General features: G+C 28.6%; 4 protein-coding genes across 4 annotated transcripts; 2 read left to right on the top strand and 2 right to left on the bottom strand.

The window, feature by feature from the left end:
• Positions 1-656: 656 nt before the first annotated feature.
• Positions 657-1,397, bottom strand: LOC119666661. The gene is made up of 3 exons (XM_038075942.1): positions 1,329-1,397; positions 982-1,260; positions 657-869 (listed from the first exon to the last, which is right to left on the bottom strand). The coding sequence occupies exons 1-3, from the start codon at positions 1,395-1,397 to the stop codon at positions 657-659; spliced, it is 561 nt and encodes a 186-aa protein (XP_037931870.1).
• A 3,427-nt stretch (positions 1,398-4,824) lies between these two features.
• On the top strand, positions 4,825-5,509 carry LOC119669937 (cuticle collagen 13-like). Its single transcript, XM_038079990.1, has 2 exons — positions 4,825-5,002; positions 5,065-5,509. Exons 1-2 carry the CDS (start codon positions 4,861-4,863, stop codon positions 5,451-5,453), a joined length of 531 nt encoding a protein of 176 aa, XP_037935918.1. The 5' UTR covers positions 4,825-4,860; the 3' UTR covers positions 5,454-5,509.
• A 3,458-nt stretch (positions 5,510-8,967) lies between these two features.
• LOC119669936 (purine nucleoside phosphorylase-like) lies at positions 8,968-10,130 on the bottom strand. The gene has a single exon (XM_038079989.1). It carries the CDS (start codon positions 10,001-10,003, stop codon positions 9,056-9,058), a length of 948 nt encoding a protein of 315 aa, XP_037935917.1. The 5' UTR covers positions 10,004-10,130; the 3' UTR covers positions 8,968-9,055.
• A 4,227-nt stretch (positions 10,131-14,357) lies between these two features.
• LOC119669774 (RNA-binding protein FUS) lies at positions 14,358-14,962 on the top strand. Its single transcript, XM_038079796.1, has 2 exons — positions 14,358-14,468; positions 14,538-14,962. The coding sequence occupies exons 1-2, from the start codon at positions 14,399-14,401 to the stop codon at positions 14,936-14,938; spliced, it is 471 nt and encodes a 156-aa protein (XP_037935724.1). The 5' UTR covers positions 14,358-14,398; the 3' UTR covers positions 14,939-14,962.
• Positions 14,963-20,027: the final 5,065 nt, after the last annotated feature.

Raw genomic sequence — 20,027 nt, 5'->3', positions numbered from 1 at the left:
TTTGTGTAATAACAATCTACTTAAGCAGACAAATAAAATATAACTTATTTCTTCATATCATTCTTAGTTTATGTTAAAGTCCAAAGCTGAAAAATAGAGACTTTACGAGAGACCACGACTTCAGTTTGTACTTTAGCATTACAAACTAAACTATAACACATACGTTTGTCTAAAGAAGTGACTTCTCGAATGTAATTACTAAGATGTACTATTTACAGCTCTCCATTTACTTTTGCAAACAAAATGATAAATGCACTCAACAGATTTATTGCATTATATTCTTTTGATTTTATATTTTTTTGGTGTTTCAAATGAAAGACAAGAAAAAGGTATCAGTTCTGGAGCATTAAGAAGAGTGGTGTCAAAAAAGGGATAGATATCGTGTTTATGTGCTTTATATGCTAAAGTGTAAAGTATATAGTCTAAACGGAGAATATTATACATATCTTATCACGGCTACAGAAAATATAAGAGAAGTAATGTGCGAGGGGCAATTGAAGATGATGTACCTTTAAAATGGTTCATTTATAATCTTTTATTTTAAAAAATGTGACTATTTTCGACTTTTTATTTTAAAGAATTATGAACAAAGTGATATTTGTGACATTACAAAAATCATACTAGTATATAATAATATACAAACTAATTAAACATTTTTAATAAAAAGCTTGAAATTTGCGTGATTTCATTTCATTAGCGATGCATTTCGTGCATTGATAGGCCGCCTCACATGGATCCGGTGCATTTATAAATTTATTGCATTTTTCAGCACTTGCCACAGCAATGGATACCACTAGCACATTATTTTGGGAGACAAGTTCAGCGATGCGTCCAACACTTCGTGTCGATAATCTATTGCTCTTATTCATCTGAAAATAATTAAACATCAATTAAAAATTTTGTTTACATCTAAATTGGAAATAATTTAGATTATAAATCAACTAGAGTATTAAAAAAACTATTTAAAATTATTAAACCTACTATTCCAGATCGCTTCAATATACATTCCAGCAGACATTTCTCTTTTGGTGTTACATTTTCCTGGTATAATAAATTTTTCTCCAGTTCTTTTGGTTGAAAACCCATCTCTGAACCACATTGTTGCTTAATATTTGTTAAATAGTTTCGAAATTCTTTAATAGTATGTGGAGTTCCGCGCTTAGTACGTTTATAATATTGCAATGCAGGGGGATGTTCGGGACTCACTAATGGCTTTCGGTTTAAAATATTCGAAAAGGCTTTCGATCTTGAGCCGTAGACCTGAAATATAAAAATAGTAAATTTTTAGGACTAAAAAACTATACATATAGTCGATATTAATAAATTACGTTTGTTATACTAAGCAATGTTAAATAACAAAAAGTTGTTAATAAAATTGCTGCAGATAGTGGTCTCATTGTTCTCTTTTGTTTAAAGTCTTTAGTCTTTTGTGGCCAAAATATTATTATTCTGAAAATTTTAACTACAATTAACTTTTATAGCAAAATAATAATTTAGTATTTAGTGCTAAGTTAAATTTTTTTGCATTTATAAGCATATTTCATTTTTGATGAAATTGTGTATTTAAATATTAAAAAAGTATTTCTCGTAAAGTTTCAAGTTCAAGTTTTTATAAAGCTTAGCTTATATGTATTATAAAGAAATTAACTTGCATTTTGGAAGGTTAATTTAAGTCTGAAGAAAATAAATACTCTACGAAATAAATTATGCGAAACTCTTTTTATTTATATTTTAAATTTGATTTATCCAACATTTAATTACTTAATTATTTGATTAATTAGTTTTGATAATATTTGCGAAAATGTATATACTGTTTTATGCTCCAATAATTTTGAAAAATGTACTAATATCTCATTTTCCTGCTGTTTAACTACTTTCCCAACGCATTATATACTACATTTTAAGGTGAAGTTCGTGCACGATTCGTAACCGATTTCGTTAAAAGAATTACTACTGGGCCATCGTGTGAATATTTAATTGTCTAAGCCAAATATATATACATATTAGTGTTTATATGCAACGAAAGTACACTGCAAAAAACAGTTGTGCTTTTTATCATAAAAAGATAGCATAAAAGTTCTAATGTCTTCAATGGAAAAGAATATTTTAATTGTCTTTCTTGTTCTTTATGCTTTGACATAGTCCTCTCTCAACCCAATTACTAATGCTTGCATTTGCACTAATCTTTTAAATCAATTTATATAGTGCATTATAAAAGAATATCAAAATATATTTGTTTCTGTTTGATATCAACTATTTGATAAACATCAAATATACAATAAATTTTTATCAAATGGTTAAATATTTGAATAGTGTCCTTCAAATGAATATATTAATATTATAATAAACATAAATCAATATCTAAGAACTACTTCTGTGATATTGTTTAGAATAGGACTGTCCAAAGCATGAGTCTCCGAGTCTTATGCGGCCCGCGCCTGAAATTTGTGAGGTCCGCGACATATTTTTAATCTAACACAATTACGTTAATTTTTTTTTGCTATATTTTGGTTAAATAGCATTATTTCATTTTTATGATATCCTAAATCAAAAAATTAAAATTAATAAATTATTAAAACTAAATAAAACATGAATGTTTGTATTTGTTTTTGCGGCCCTTCAATCTATGCAGTGATTTCTTCTGGCTTGGAATCGGATCTGATCTGGACAACTCTGGTTTAAAATAGTCTTCCTTGTCAACTGTTTTACAAAAGAAATTTGTCAGCAGTTTTCTAAACTAAATTTATAAATTAAGAACCATAAAAGTAAATTTTAAATTAAGTTTCGATTAGATAGTATGTTTGCATCATAACTTTCTCCAATATTATTTATTCATATCTTGTAATTTATATGATAAAACGCAGCAATAAAAAGTGAAACTATTTAGCTAAAAAAGAAAGAATCTTAGAAGTACTATTTTACTATCAAAAAAAAAAACATTTGTGAAAGAAATAAATGTATAGTCGAACCACGAAACAACATAATATTCAGATTCACACTCGCCTTTAAGAGCTTACAGAATATTTTTTTATTCGAAAAGTTGAATTCCTTAACACTCCTTTCATGTGTTTTTACTGGACACTCATACGTTGCATATTTCAATAATGGTTATTATAGACAATAAATACTGCAAAATGTGAGACAATACAGAAAAAGAATGATTATATTAAGTAAATTATTACGCTCAAGTTCTAAGTAATCGAAAGTCCTAGTCATTATGAGAGTTCCACCTGCTAAAATCACTCCGATGTCCGACGGTTTGCCCTCTCGGGATCACTGATTTGGTATTTCGTCAAGAGTACAAATTGCTTGTACTAAGCGCCCCCAAATCGTTGGTCACTTGGTCCTTCCACCGAAAACACGAAAGTCCTCTATCGCGTTTTTCACCTGCGTGTACCAAATCAAATATCTTTCTAGCCGAAGCACTTTCTGCCATTCGCACGACATGACCAAATTAGCAAAGCGTCAATATCGCGGTATAGCTTGTATAGCTCTAATATTGCATCTAATTCGATACTCGTCGCCAACACGTAAGGGACCATAGATCTTCTAAAGAATTTTGATCTCAAATGCTCCTAATACCTTTCAAGCTTCTATAGCAGAGCAGGCATGATAAGAAACTTATAGAGCGTGATTTTTGCTGTCGAGAGAGGGCTTTATTTCTCAGTTGCCTACTTAGCCCGAAGTAACATTTGTTGAATCTGTTGGCTGACGCCATTTTTGATGTTTACGCTGGTTCCCAAATAAAGAAAGTCTTTCACAACTTCGAACTTATAATTGTCTACAGTAACATAGGTTCCAAGACGCTTAGAAGATCATTTACCACATGAACCATTTGCTTGTTTTTCTAAGGTGGAAAATGTGATACTAAATTATGTCTTTTTGATTTTTCAGTGATATAAGGCTTATTTGAATACTTAAATTTACTAACAATTTCTCTCGTAAACGTCTGTGTATCTTTTTGTTTAAAAAGACATAAATTAACAGAAAATTTATTACATATAAAAATATTTTTTTCTTAAACAAAATATTTTCTTCTTTTTATATTAAAAAGAGAGGTTTTTCAAATATTTCTCATAACGCTTTTTTTCTATAGGTTGATTTTAAGAAAAATCATGCTTTGAGAGAGAAGAATAAGAATTTAGGCAGGGATGTCTAAGACAAAACTATGTTATTTATTGAAAACACGACATTCACATTTAATGGAATGAAAATCTTTTATTAACCCTTTGAAATCTCAATTTTCGAGAGACCCATTATTGTTAAAAACCTAGATACCTATAGGAAACACAGGTTGCAAATTCAAACTTAATAATTTCAAATTAATATAAAAACGTTGAAAAAATAAAAAAGAGAACGAAAGACTTAGATTTCGTCTCATATGTTTTAAATCTTAATCAAATCGACAAATGAAAGGCAATACTTTTTATGTGTAGGGCCTTTACAAAATATTTATTAGAATATTAGAAAAGTTTTCATTTTGATATATGGTATATACACATGAGTAATGCATGTCAAATTTGAAAGCAGAGACGAAAAAATTATTTAGTACCTAACAATTATTTTATATATAACACAATTATCTAAGTAAAGAGCATTTAGCTTCAGCAAAGCTAAATGCTATTTTTTTTGTTATATATTATTCAAATAATTATTATTTATAAACTATGAGTCGCATCCCATTTTTTATATTCAGTGCAATAAAAATATTTATTGTATTTTTCTGAGAAACGAAAAAAAGTCAAAAATATTGAAGAGTAACAAACCTTGACAAATTATATTATTTCAATTTTCACACATTTCTTGACTTAATTATATTCTAACCAAGTGTTTACAAATCAATTTATTAAAAATCACAGAATGCTGCAAAACGAACTAAACTGTATAGGTTCAAATAGTTCTAACTTAGTTAAGCACAGTCAGTCGCAAAATTCTCACCAAAGTAGCCGCGTTAAGTTTCTTATTGTTTTAATGGTGTTAAACGGTGGTGGTTCGCGCAACGGTGAGAATATACATTATATAATAATAATACCCAATTGTGATCATTTAAATTTTTTAAATTAGGCGCACATGCTCGTGCCTTTGCAGGTGGTGCTGCGTTTGCTGGTGGTGCTGCGTTTGCTGGTGTACCAGGGGCAGGCTTTTTTCCAGGTTTCCCGTTTCTCCCAGGTACGCCAGGTGCTCAAGGTGCTCCAGGTCCAGCATTCTTTCCAGGTTTTCCATTTTTACCCGGTACTCCAGGTGCACCAGGTACTGTACCATGTGCACCTTATTTTACGGGTTCTACAGATGCACCAAATGCATCAGGTAATGAATACAGTTATAGCTTTGCCGGTGTAGATTCAAATGGAAATTGCTTTGGTTGTACTAGAGGTAATGGTAGATATTTTGTAAGTTGCAGGGATGAAAATGGTAATTATTATGAAAGGAGTGGTGATTCACAATCGTCATAAAATGTAGTACACTTTCTACATTGTCAATATATATAAATATACAATTTATATAGTCATCAAATTATAGTATAATATTTGTTAAAGTTAAAGTAATAAAATTAATTTATTTTTTATAAGCAATGTCTATTTAATATTTAAGGATTTTAAATAAAAAAAACATTATTTCCTACATAAATTAAAGCGTGGGCCTCAAGTAGTGCTTTTAGAATTTCACGTTGATTCGTTTTTAAATGCTAAGTACGTTTAGCTGTAAATAAAGAAATGCTATTGTGCAATTTTAATTATTTTTATTATATAAAGAAATATTTTTCGAAATGGAGTTTGGAGTTCAACTAGCAATTTATATTATTTTTAAAAATATTTTTAAATCTTCAGGTGAAATATTATAAGCAGAAACTATCTGTTATATAAAGAAACTATATATAATATAATAACTCAAAATATTCAAAATTATTTTTATGAATATATATAAACAAGTCAAACGTTCAAATTTTTCTTACTACCAAGTGAACTTACTAATCTGAAAATATTTGTATGTTTGTATAAAGTATCATACAAATATTTAAAAACAACACTGATTATAATAAGCCATAGAGTTTGAATTTATAATAAATTGTCAGCAGCGAAATTAAAAACAAATATTGACACCATGTTTTTACTTGGTTCATTTGGTCAGTTTTGCTCATTAAGTTCGCTAATGAGTACAATTTAACATACAAAGCACTTTTATAAAAATGAGCTCATTATAAATAAATGAATTGATTTAAGGAGAGAAATGTCGAATGCAAATTTCCCAGAAGGGAAATTACCAAAATTTAAAATATTTGTCATATGTTTTATATCTAAATTGTAAACAAGCTATTTTATGTGCATAAATCAGTTTATGCATTCAATCAGCTTATTGGTCATTAACCAATGGACTTAATCTTAATTTCATTAACATAACCCTGAATTTCTCTCTACGTGTGTTATTATCTAAATAAAATAAGTTTGCCTAAAAACACTTCTATTATATTTAGATTTTGACCTTAATATAGACTTTAGTTTCGTTAATTACAACTTTATTGAAATAAAAATTCTGACAAGATATATACGAGTATGAATCTGAATCCTACCATCTTATCAAGATGAGAGTCTAAGGTGATAGATAATCAGCTTTGATCGAAAACTAATGACATTTCTAATCATATTTTATTAATTCATACCAGAAAAATAATACAGGCCTGGGAGAATCTATACCCATTAGGTATTTGAAAAGCCAGAAACGAGAGTTTTTTCTGCCCTTAATTTGAGAATCTAATTGTCCTCTATTTGGTTAAGGGTTAGTTATTATCATAAAATATCCACCATGCTCATAGTGCTATGCTAATATAAGAAGGATCCAACGTTTTTTATCACTAGTTGATTTGCCTATATCAAATGAACATTCGGTTCAACGGCAGTATTCCGGTCGCTGTTTTTTGAAAAGGCAATACTGTAGTTCTTTGTTCTTATTAAACTTTATTTTAATATCAAAATGAGTGAAATGTCTAAAGACATATGGTATGTGATACATTATTGCAATTCAAAAATTGTGAGGGTTATGATAGTCACTCTATTTTTAGTGATTAGCAGACTAAAAACGTCAAAATTTTGCAACTGTTGTGGCAAGAACAATATGCAAGCTATTAGAAGACAATAGAAGAGTTTAACGACAATCACATGATAGTTTAGAATTATATAGAGATACTAGGCTATAGAAAAATGCTCGATATTTGGGTACCACATAAAATTAAAAATTTAGCGAAGAAATTTGATTGATTAAATTACAATCAATGAATCTCTAATTAAACACATTTAAATGGTTCGAAATCGTTCGAAATCGAATCATTTAGGAAGCGAATCATAACGGGCAATTAAATATGAAAATATTCAAAGCAAAAGATCATTGTCAAAGATCGGAGACAGTTCAGAAACGAATTTAAACCATAAATTGGCGGTCGTTTTGTTCTCTACTACTCACAACACAACCGCTTGAACGAAACAAGCAATGAAAACCGACCAGAATTGGAGAATAGAAAACGTATTGTTTTCCAGCATAGCAACGCTTCATACATATTTGATGACCCGGAATAAATTAATGGAACTTTATTGGGAAATTTCGATGCATTTACGGTATATTGTGGGCCTTATATCATCTGATGCCCATTTGTTCTGGTCTCCGCAAAACTCTCGTGATATAAGAAAATTGTCTTAACAAAGAGCCGCAGAAAATCACATGGCCACAGAAGTTTTTCACCTATTGGAATTATAAATTATTCCCAAAAAGTAACGATAGATCATAAATATTTGTGGCCTACATAAATTTTATTGAAATAAATTTTCAATACAGAAAATGTTTGTTCAAAAATGTACCAAAAAATGGTGGATACTTTTTATATCACCTAATATTTTTAATTTTATTCAATATTGTATGTAGTTATCGCTCGAAAAATATCGTTTAAATTCTTTTACGAAAAAGCTATATATATTTATATTTCAAAAATATATTCAAATTTAATATATATGTTGATCCTTTTTTCAAGTCAGCGCAACTGGACACTTTTACTCTTTGATAGCTGGAGGTATTACAGGGTCCCACCCATCTCATTGACTAATGTATGTATTGCCTATAAGCTTCATGATTATTCAGTGATTGATCTAAGATCTGCGTACCTCCCCGTGCGGAGAGTGATTACTCAAATGAATATTATTCAAATGAATATTAACAATATTATTTGAAATTATCATCTGCAATGTCAAGGTTATGGGATGAAGTTCACTGTACATTTGTTTTTATTTTGGAAGATTTTCAACTACACAATTTGTAGTAATTATTCTTCTTTTATTCTTCTTAATGATAAGCAAATTACGTATGACAATCTGTAATATTTACGTCGAATTAAAAATCGTTTTCAGGGACCATAATTTTAAAATAATAACATGTTACTCATTATATCATTATTTTTGTTTATATGTATTTACATTTATATTTATACGTCTGTCATTCTATTTGATGAACTTTAACCTTAGTACGTTTGCAGAACAGAGTCACAGTAAAAGAGGGTCTTAGATTTGACTACGAATGGGAAAATAGTCAAAAATTGTATTGAGAAGTGTTTTTTAAGATTAGATAAATTAATATACAATATATTAATATAATATATATTTTATTTATTTAATATCATATTTTTTGTTGGTGATAAAAAAGTAAACGGAAGTTGTTCTATTTTTTAAATATTCCTTAAGTTTTAACTGGAAGTATAAAAATTATATATATCATATAAATATATTTATAAATAAATTGACAAATATTATAATTATTATATTATAATTATTATAAATAATTGACAATAGATAATAATGGTTATTGCATATAATATGTTTAATAAACCTTTTGTGTTAATATTATTACTGCCCAATTTTAGTAAAACCTTTTTAATAATATTTTAAATTTTAAATTTAATGTTCTACGATATTGATTTTTGTTTAAATTTAACTTTACTTAACAAAATTTTTGTTCATGCTTTTTTTTTTTAAATTTTGATCCACTTCTTTATAACTCAAAAATCAGTGTCTTCTAATCATTCAGTAGGACATACAGTTTTAAGAATAAAATTACGCACAAATTTAGTACAAATTTTTTCTCGTTTTTTACTCATTTCTATTACTTCAGTATGATTTAACATGTCCTTTAGATCATATTGATCAATGCCAGTAGTAGTTATTAAACTGAAACCCATAACTCTCATATTACAATGCCTAGCTACTATAACTTCATGCGACGTAGACATGCCGATAGCATCAATTCCTAACTTTCGTAGTATTCGCTGCTCTGCAATGGTTTCATAGTTCGGTCCACTAAGGCAAGCATAAGTGCCAACGCGAAAATAATTATTCATTTCCATTTCATCCGCTACTTTTAATGCTGTTTTGCGCAGTTGCTCATCATAAGCTGTCGCCATGGGCGGAAAACGGGGACCGAACTCTGCAAGGTTAGTGCCGTTAAGTGGACTATTGCCACAAAGCGCCATAAAATTTATATGATCACGGAATAGCATAATATCACCAATGTTATATGTCATATTGACGCCTCCAGCTGCATTTGTTACAATCAGAATATCAACTCCAATCAACTTCATCACACGTATAGGAAATGTGCATCTTAATAATGAATAGCCTTCATAATAATGAGTGCGGCCCTGCATTGCCAATGTGGGGATTTTTTTAATGTAACCAAAAACTAAACGTCCATAATGACCTTCCACATTTGTTATAGGAAAATGTGGTATTTTCCTATATTCAAAAATCTTCGTATTGGTTAAAACATCAGCCATTTTATTTAAACCACTGCCGCAAATAATGCCAACTATAGGACGTATATCAGTTTGCGACTTTAAAAAATCGGCTGTTTCTTTCATTTTATTGTATTGACATATGGTACAAATAAATTTCTTACAAAGGGAAATAGAAAGTTTGATATTTCTAAGTATTAGGTAATTTGTGTAACTAAGAAAACACATTTTTTGCATAATTCTAAACAAACCAATACGAAAGTATTTACCAACATCTGGTACTTTATTTTGGTTGAAGTTTGTTGTTTTGGTTAGTTTTTGGTTACATGAATCCCAAAATTTTGAACTTATTTTAAGAAAGATAAGAAATTAAAAAATCAGAACGAAATTACAAACTTGAAACGAGTTTTAAAACTACTTTGTTAATTTATTCTAAAATGTCATATTTATCAGTTAAATTAATTATATATTATTATAATGTATTATTATATTGAGGCTAGTTGAGTCAGTGCACTTGAGCATTTTTACTCTCTATTAACTGCGAGATTTCTTCATAACACCTTTCTACGCCTTAACTGGATTATTGTTTATCACTTGTTCAGACTAAGCAATAACAGACCACAGATCTGCATACCTTCTCGAGGAGCCTGTAAATGTTCTGAGATTCGATAACGCGCTGTTGGTAAACCTGTAAGTTTTCGTAAATAGTTTCAGGGCTATATACCTTATGTATTTTTATAACAGATTAATCTTTAGGTCCCTGAGGACATCATTTGGCTTTATGCAATTTCTAGTTTGCGAATAGTAGTGTAATATATAGAACTATATATTATAATATGTTACTATGTTACTAATGTATTATATATTTCTGGTTTAAGGTCTACAAAATATCTTCAGCGGTTTAATACCTTTATCCTAAAGAAATGTTAAGTGATAACTAGCCATATTTCACAGATTGCTTTGTAAAAAAAATTGACAATGAACTAATAAAATTTCTCCAACAATTTAAAAGAAAGTACCAGGGTTATTATATCTTGATATTTTCGCAAGTATGTAGATAACATAGGGCACTTTGTCTGTTATTTCTTAACATTATCACTGATTAGATTGAGTTTTGTTGAGTCCCAATCTACTAATAATGACAATGTTCTTGTTCTCTTTCATCGGATGATCTTTGATTCATTTAGATAATCAAGTAAAGTTAGTATAGCTGACACCAACTTCATATTACTTTTAATATCAGCCGTTTTTGGGCTTGGCACAATAGTCAATTGATACAGTTCCCTGGTTGATTCTATACTCAAGCATAATCAGTGTAATATACCGACATAATAACATTTGTATGTATATAGTAAATATCGAAATCGTAATAGAATACATATTTTTATGAAAATATAATTTTGGATTTTCTGTTTTTTAATAAGAAATTTGTTTCTTTGTCTTACTTTGTATAGATATAGTATTATAAAAAAATGTGATAATATGTACATATATTCTCCAAAGAATAAGTTAGTCTTATAAATATTTCAAAGTAAAACTGCCTCCCTTTTTTATTTATTTATTTAATAATTTAATTATTTATTTATTTATTATTAATAATATTTATTAATATTAAAATATTTTATATTTATATTAGTATTGAAATATTAATATATTAAATAAATAATATATTAATATATTAAATATTAATGTTTATACTGCATGATTAAACCCTTTAGTGTTTTTTATTACTCCACCTTTTCTATACAAGAAAAATTATTTTTTTTTCTAATCTCTTTTCAAAAAATACATTATTTGAACTAATTAACTCTTTGTATATGATGACGTCACATCTTACATTTATTTAAGTTTAACTTTGAATGAATTTACGTTTTGGTTTTATATAAATATTAGATTATAACATAGTATATATATGTACATGAGTTTTTAATAAGCCGTAAATAATTACTCAGACCAAGTTCACTACTCAGATCGATGACAAATTTCAGTTGGTGGATCCAACACATCTACATATAAAGCAAGTCACAAGCAGATACAATAACTTTGCAAATACAGGTTTTGTTTTAAGTTTGGGAGACTGTCTACAGTATTGTTTTATGAGTAATAATTACTAACGAATGTTAGTAAAGCTAACATGATAAGACTACACTGGAAAAAAAAAGAATGAAAATAAATTAAGAATTCAATTTTTTAAATTAAAAAAAAATAAAATTAAAAAATAAAAAAACTATTTTTATTTGTTGATTTTAAACAAAAATTATAGTTTATTTATTTAAAATATATATATGAGTATACTTAGCAGACCTCTTCAGCATTATTTATGTTTTGATTTATTAATTTAACAAAAGTCAAGAGATAAAAACTTAGATCAGACACAACAAAGAAGAACAGTGGTTGTCATATAATATTATGTTTAATTTCATTATATTGATAAATTTCTTCATCTATATAATTATGATAAAAATTGTATAAAAAGTCAAAGAAAGCCTTGTTAGAAGATTTTAAATAAAATTAAAAATATTTTTTGCCAAACATCACGGAATCATATATATAATATGTAAGGAATTGCAAGAGTATGGCAGACCCATTAATTTAAATATGCAATTTTAACCTAAAAAAGATTTGTTCAATTTATTTACATTTATAATTATCTTATTTAAATCAAAACAAAAGGGACCATAGTACTCCAATTATCCTTATCACGATCTCCAAACATCAGTTTTTACCAACGAAGTTTAAAACTACTACAATATTTTAAACCTGTTTCATATAAGTAAAAGCTTAATTCTTATTCCATCACATCAAATTGGTTTTGAAATTAAATACTCAACAATTAAGCAATTATATAGGGTAAATAAAGCAGTAGAGAAATGCTAAGAAGTTAAGGATAAAGTATGCCTTTGATAAAGTTTGGCAGTTCGAATTAATAAATACAATATTTTCTCTCATCTGACATACATAAGTGATATTCAAGAATCGTATTTGTTTGATTTATACTTTCGTGCCAAAGCAAGCACTAAAATTAATTCCATTAAAGTAGATATTCCTTAAAGTCATATATTTGGGCTAACATTACTAGGGCCACTATTTTCAAATATAACTATTGTCAAACAACAGTTGACACTGCAATGCATTCTCCTCAAAGTAGAGAAGCGGAATCAACCTTATAATTTCAAAGTTATGTTAACGAAGTAGTGCAAGCTAGTGTTAACAGAATGGAAACTCTAGTGAATAATACGAAATAAATGCACATAATCTTTGCCAAAGAAATACCAAACTAGCTTGGAATGGCCCTGGCCACCAAGCGAGTTAAATGTAAGACTATGAGAACTTAAATAGCTTAAGGATCAAAATTTACTTTTTCCAATTCAATTTAAGTCAATATTATCTAACAAAATATTGAACTAGATATATGGCGATTTAGAGTCATGCTAAGAGTACGTACTTAAAAGTCATTCTAAATGAGAGTCCTTCTTTCTTTAGCCAATGTATCCTGGTTATTAACCTTCACAGTGACCATAGTGTGTTTGATATCAATAATATGTTAAATTTATGTGTCTGTTAAATGTATAACTGAGGTATAACTAAACCATCACATTTATTTTCACTTTAGTATTAATATTTATAATATTAGTATTCGTTTTCAGTAAATATTCATTTAATAATTTTTTTTTTTTATTTCTCTAAGAAACCATGAGGTTAATGACATTATTTGCATAATATGAAAAAAGACATTGCAAACGATACAATCTGGTTAGTTACTAGCTCGATACCAAATAAAACGGGTAACTTATGTCCTCTTGTGGAGTTATAGACACCAACGTTAACTTTGCATTATGTTTAACTTACTCCGTCACTAACATTGCGCTGTAATGTGTTTTAATAACTGTTCTCTGATTTTCATTTATCTTTTTCCCTACAATACACCATAGTTGGTTCATTAAATTCTTGCGAGATTAGGACCATTACGGAAGAGAAGTGAGAAGAAATATGTTTAATAGAGTAATAAAACTTAGAGATACTTCCTGAAAGTCATACCTCTTATTACGTTTGTCTGTCCAATTGTGTCTCTTTCATTTGTGATAATAATATACAACAAATATTGATATATGTATATATCTAATATAAATAAGAATTAAAGATCTCTTAACAGAAAAAGATTGCAATCTTAGTGAAGCTGGATAAAATATACTTTACTTTAGCTCAGTATATGGTATTGAAATAATTTTGGTTTTTGTATTTATACACAAGTATATAGTTCGTATACATATAATGATGCTTATAGTGGTACAAATTAATGAAACCCTATATTAAATATACGCCGCCATGCACTATTCTAATTTTTTTAATATTTAAGTTGGTTGTTCTAGGCGTTGTAAATGAAATTATATTAAAGCTATATTTTGTAAATATTTAAAATAATCAAAACAATGATAAATAAAATATTTGAATTCTTAAAATTTTTGTCAAAATAATATACAGACAAAATTTCCTTGTCTTTTAAACTTAATTATTATCTATCAAGCGTGTACAGAGTAATTTAAAAAAAAAACCAAACAAACTCAGAACTCTGACTTAAGTTTGCAAACTGAAATTATTCTCGTTTAGTCGAGCACAGACACTTGCCAAGTTATGATGAAAGTATTCGCATTTGTTTTTGTTATTGTGTCGATGGTAATGAACGGTTTCACTCCATGCACAGGTGAGAACTTGTTTTTCTATAAACAAACGTTTTAATGCAAATATTTTTAATAAACTTTACATATATTAGCACAATCAGCCGCTTGGGCGGAAGCTTCTGGTGGTGCTGTTGCAATTGCTGGAGCTCCCGGGCAACCCGGAGCGCCAGGGGGTGAATACAGTTATGGCTATGCCAGTGTAGATTCAAGAGGTCGCACCTATGGTGGCGCTGGTGGCAACGGTGGTTATTACGCAAGCGGTGTTGATGAACATGGTCGCTTTTATGAGCATAGTGGTGGTAATGGTGGTCGAGGAGGCGCACCCGGACAACCAGGTCAACCAGGTGGTAATGGTTACAATGGTTACGGTGGACCTACAAGCTATGATTACCCTTATCACCATCGTAATTTTGCAACGGCAGTGAGTTTTAGTTTTCCGACCTTTATGATTCCTATTTTCTTATTGTTGTTTATGTTTTATCAAAATTTGTAAATAAATATATCTAAGTATCTAAAATAAATCTTGTTTGTTTGTTAAATAAACTTCATTAGAGAATCATAATCTGATTTCAAAATAATTACATTAACGTGACTAAGTTACTAATTTATACGCAAATACTTGTATCTATAAAAAAAGCATAAAATCAAGATTTTATTACAAACTGAAAAACTGAGTCAGTGAAATGACGACGTTTTTTTAAATTGGCCAATTGATGAGACTTAAGGTAATTTTTTTGTTCAAAAAAATTAATATAATTTTATGTCATTAAACCATAGAAAATTGTTTCAATGATATTTTTTATACTCATACTGTCTAATGTATAATTTAAATTTATATTAATTAAGCAAGTAATTTGTTTGGCTAAGGTACTTGCTTTCGTTGCAGCAAACAGAAGCAGAGATAGGCAGGAAAAAAACTCATTGTCTTAGTCACAAAAACTTTAAGCAATTTAGAACTTAATTACCTTATAGTAATATATTTTAAATAAATTTCTGTTTTTATATATTATACTAAGATGATAGTATGTTCAATCCCTCTTCGCCTTGCAACTTAATTAAATGAGAACTGGGACTCTGAATCACTTTTTATGAACGCTTCAAATGTATATTGGTATTGTTAATGATTATGAATTTACATATAAATAAATAAATGTATATATATCTTCATATAAAATAAAAGTGTAGTTATATTTATGTAAATATTGTTTATATACCGCAGACATGTAGATGTGGTTTTTGTTATAATCAAAATAATAATTAATATAAATTTTTGAGACAACCACTAATTGAACTTCATTCAATTATAATTCCGCCACTGCATATTTAGGTTAAAAATATGTACATACTATGTATGTATATATTTCCATTATATGCATGAATAAAAATAAATTACTTTATTAATTTAAATTTCCATATATATTTAAAATGAAAATCAATGAACTGACAATACTCTCATATCGTTATTACAATAAAAACACTTAGAAGTTTTCTTATGTAGGAGATAGTATATAATGTGATATTTTGCTTTGGGCAAAATGCAGATAAGTGAAGTAAAGTGTTACTTTTACAATTTAAAATATGTAGTTTACAAAAGCTCTGGCCATCAACGCTGTATTAGATTCTGCATTATGGTTTTACAGAAAAGTTTTTTTAATTATTCTTTTTATTTTCCTAATTTTCCATTTTTAAGTGCTATTACTGGCTATTGGTTGTTGTTTATTTTAGTGTGTACATATATTTAAGATAAGCTGAGCATGAATGCATTCATGCCTCTGCGTTGTTGTTGTTGTTGTTGTAGTAACCCGCTGGGACCTGTAAGCAGATAAACATGAAAGGAAACACAAGACGATTACATGAGTAGGGAATGGGAAAGATTAGATGGGTAGTAGGGGAGACAAGGGGGAGAGGAGAAAGGATGAGGAAGAGTAGGGATAAGGAATGTATATGAACCTTCATCCTGGATCCAGGCGGAGAAACCTGGCCACTTCAATGGGGTGAGTCCAAGGGTTAATTGGATGAAGATTAGTGTGTGCAGAAGGATATGAAAACAGATGGGCGACGGTATGCCTCTGCGTTATATGTTGTGGCTTACTAAGTAATGTGATTAGTATTTGTTTAATATAATAATTTTGTTTTAAATTGTAAAGTAAAAATATTCAATTAGTGGATATCTACAAGGTAGTAACTTAAGTCACTCTAGAATGATGTTATTGCTCAGTCTGATCTAAATGACCTTAACAATTTTTTCTAAAAAAAATAAGCGGTAAAATTACATTAGTACATTAGTTATTTGCAATAATTTGTTTATAAATTATTCTGTTGTTATTATGTATTAATCTGTTTAATACTAAATATTATATTACATATTCTTATATATGAAGGTATCTTAACCATGATCACTTCTGAGATGAAATTCAATGAGATAATTAGTGAGATAATGAAACTTTAATAAAAGCATTTTAAACTTTTCACGCTACAAGCTAAACTAAGCTTTTTAATGACGCAAGTATCTTAAAATTGTAAGTCTTTAATAATGCATCAAGAGCTTTTTAATTATGAGCTTTGGTTATAAAAGCTTTTTAGTGCTTTGAGGAAAAATACAATCATATAAACATATAATTTTGCTTTGAGCACTGATCAAGAATTTTAAAAAATTAAAACAGAATTGCTGTATCATTTTACGTATACCCCTTTTCCAATATATAAACTTTCATTAAGTTTATTTTTTTCTTATTCATTCATTTTTAAAAATATATAATAAAATACAAATAAAAATACAATAAAAAATGACGTAAAAGATTTTTTCAGAACGGGTTTAACTTTCGATTTAAATAAGCGTCTTAAAACTTGATAAATTAATAACTTAATATAACATACTAAATAATTAAAAAAACAATGCACTTCAACTATTCAATACAACAAAAATTTTGAAGTTTATTACTAGAAGTTTAAGTATATATGATTCATACCAAAAACTAAAATACGTCATTTTAACAAATATAAAATATTTGAACCGATAAGAATTTATATATTGTATAAATTTCATATAGTTACTAACTTATTTAAACGCCTATAACAACCTGTTACCACGTTTTGACCTGACGCAGTATGTTCTTTCAGACACGCCTCTCTGTGTGCGTGTTTTCTCCAGTTTTGTACATTAAATTCAATTAGTGCTCCTTCAAATTGCTCACTACACCGAAGACACGATCTACCTCTACGGAGGAAGTAGGCGAAAAATACCTTTCTCGATGGATCATCATCATCTAATCTCTAGAAATTACCAAGTCAGAAAAGCAGCTGTTTGTTAACTATATCAATGTCGTGGTAAAGCTGATTTAGTTATGGTTCATTCGGATACAGTAGTCGTTACAATATTATACAGGACCATAGATCTTACAAAGAACTTTTCTCTCGAAAACTCACAGTGCTGTTTCATTATTATATAATAGAATTCAATTCTTTGTTCTATACAGAATACAGATAAGATGAGCGATAAGATGAGCGAAAACTTAGAGCGTAAGTTTTATTTCTTAAGAGAGAATCCTACATCTTAATTGCCTAATAAGCCCACTTATTGACAATGGTGATTTTTAGTCTGATCTCCAGAGATTGTTTTTGTTTGTTACGTCGGTGCTAAGGTACATCAAATCCTCGATAGATTTAAGAGTACAGTCGCCAGCCACCAGCTCGGCGTCCGAGCGACTAATAGCTGACATATTTGTCATTTTGTCCTCATTCATCATTCAGCCAACATTCGTAGGTTGATGTAAGTAGTTTTACGAATTTTTAGAATTGCTGACTATTCCTATATAGAATATAATGCAAAATTTGAGTACTATGTACATGCGTACAGCTATATATTATGTAAATAAAGTGCAATAGCTTACAGGCAACTCGACATTAAAATATTCTTTCGTTCATTAAAACTTAAATATATAAATAACAAAACACTCCACTAAATATATAAACTAAATTCAAAATAGAATTGCAGAGTTATTGAAGATTTTTAGCGGATACTGTTATTATTATTTCACACAATCTTTGGGGTACGGTGTAAATTTGTTTTTTCTTATTTCTTCTTCGTTTGTTTTTGGATAAACACTGGTTAGGAAGCAGCTCCAGTACGTCTATTCTATTTTCAATAAACCAAATGAGGTTTAGACAAGGTACGAAGAGATGTTGTGAGGTTTTTCAATTGCTTTAAATTGTGAAGGTTGGTTTAGTAGAATCTGTTCAGTAATAGCATAATATGTTAGTACGCAATGTGAAATTGTATTTTGTAATAATGAGAATAATGAGTGAATTTGTGCAAGTATGAATAAATATATATCAAGTTGTCTTAGCTAAACCAACATTCAATGCAATTATTTGTAGTTAGTAATATGGAACGAAGTCCTTAAATAGAACATCCATAATAATTTGTTTGCAATGTTTATCGTTTGTAAAACAAATGCTTTTAATATCCACTATCCTAATAGCGAAACGTAGCCCAACCTCTTAGAAAAATCAATTTTAAAGTTGTTATAAAATTTAATATTAACAAAAAAAATTAATAATTTCTAAAATAAATTCAAGTATTAAATAAACCTGATTTAACCTGTCATTAATTATCAGTGCGACAACTATAAATACCACGGGTTAGAAATGAATGCTCATCACTTCATAGTTCCAAGTCAAAGAATACGAAGCGGTTGAATTTTAAGAAAAATGAAGTTTTTATTTGCTTTCTTTTTAGTATTAAGCGTAATTGCAATTTGTCTTGGTAAATATTATATTTTTTTTATTTATCTTATAACTATTATATGTTTTTTCTTAGGCGTTGATCCAAAGGTACTGCAATCTTTACCGGCCTCACAACCTCAACAAAAAACTAACGATAAACCCAGTCATAGCGGACATGTACCTGGTTATATAAAAAGTGTATTAGGACGTTAAGTCAAAATGAAAATAATTGAATTTTATATAAAAATAAAAAGAAAATAATAACTAATACGATGATAAAATGTATAATTTTCACTGCTTGGCTTATTAAATTTAAAGTGTGAGTTGGATAAGTTTCTTTTGATGGGGCTTTATTATTGTTGAAATATGCAAAACGTGAATGATATCATTTAAACTTAATTAATATTACAAAAACAAGTCATAGTCTCAGTGCTCTTAATATCTACAGAGGTGAATGTTGAAACCTATTGTGTGGTTGGTTAGTTGGTATAGCTTCCTTTTCTGTAAATATACTTTAAATATACATTACTTATTAGTGTTTACTGCTAAGTTATTCTTTTACTTTTTTTAAATATATCCATTTTTTTGAGTTCTAGATTTTTGACATCTTTTTAAGTGCTTCTTCGTTATAGGTGTTATTCTCAAAACGCACCAATATACCTAATATTTATTTGAAAAGGGATACGTTACTTGTGATCTGAACTAAAAATATGCCTGCGCAAAAATAGTTTGATTCCTGTCTTGTAGGATGATTTATCTTTCGCATTAAAATAAACCCTTAGTTTCAACAACGACTTTTTAATCGAAACCAAATTTTTTTCTTTGTTGTGTTTCTTGAGGTCTACGAAGAGGAAGTA

The sequence above is a fragment of the Teleopsis dalmanni genome, chromosome 1, assembly GCF_002237135.1.
Source record: "Teleopsis dalmanni isolate 2A chromosome 1, ASM223713v2, whole genome shotgun sequence".
NCBI classification, from domain to species: domain Eukaryota; kingdom Metazoa; phylum Arthropoda; class Insecta; order Diptera; family Diopsidae; genus Teleopsis; species Teleopsis dalmanni.
This window is presented reverse-complemented; position numbering and strand designations above follow the sequence as displayed.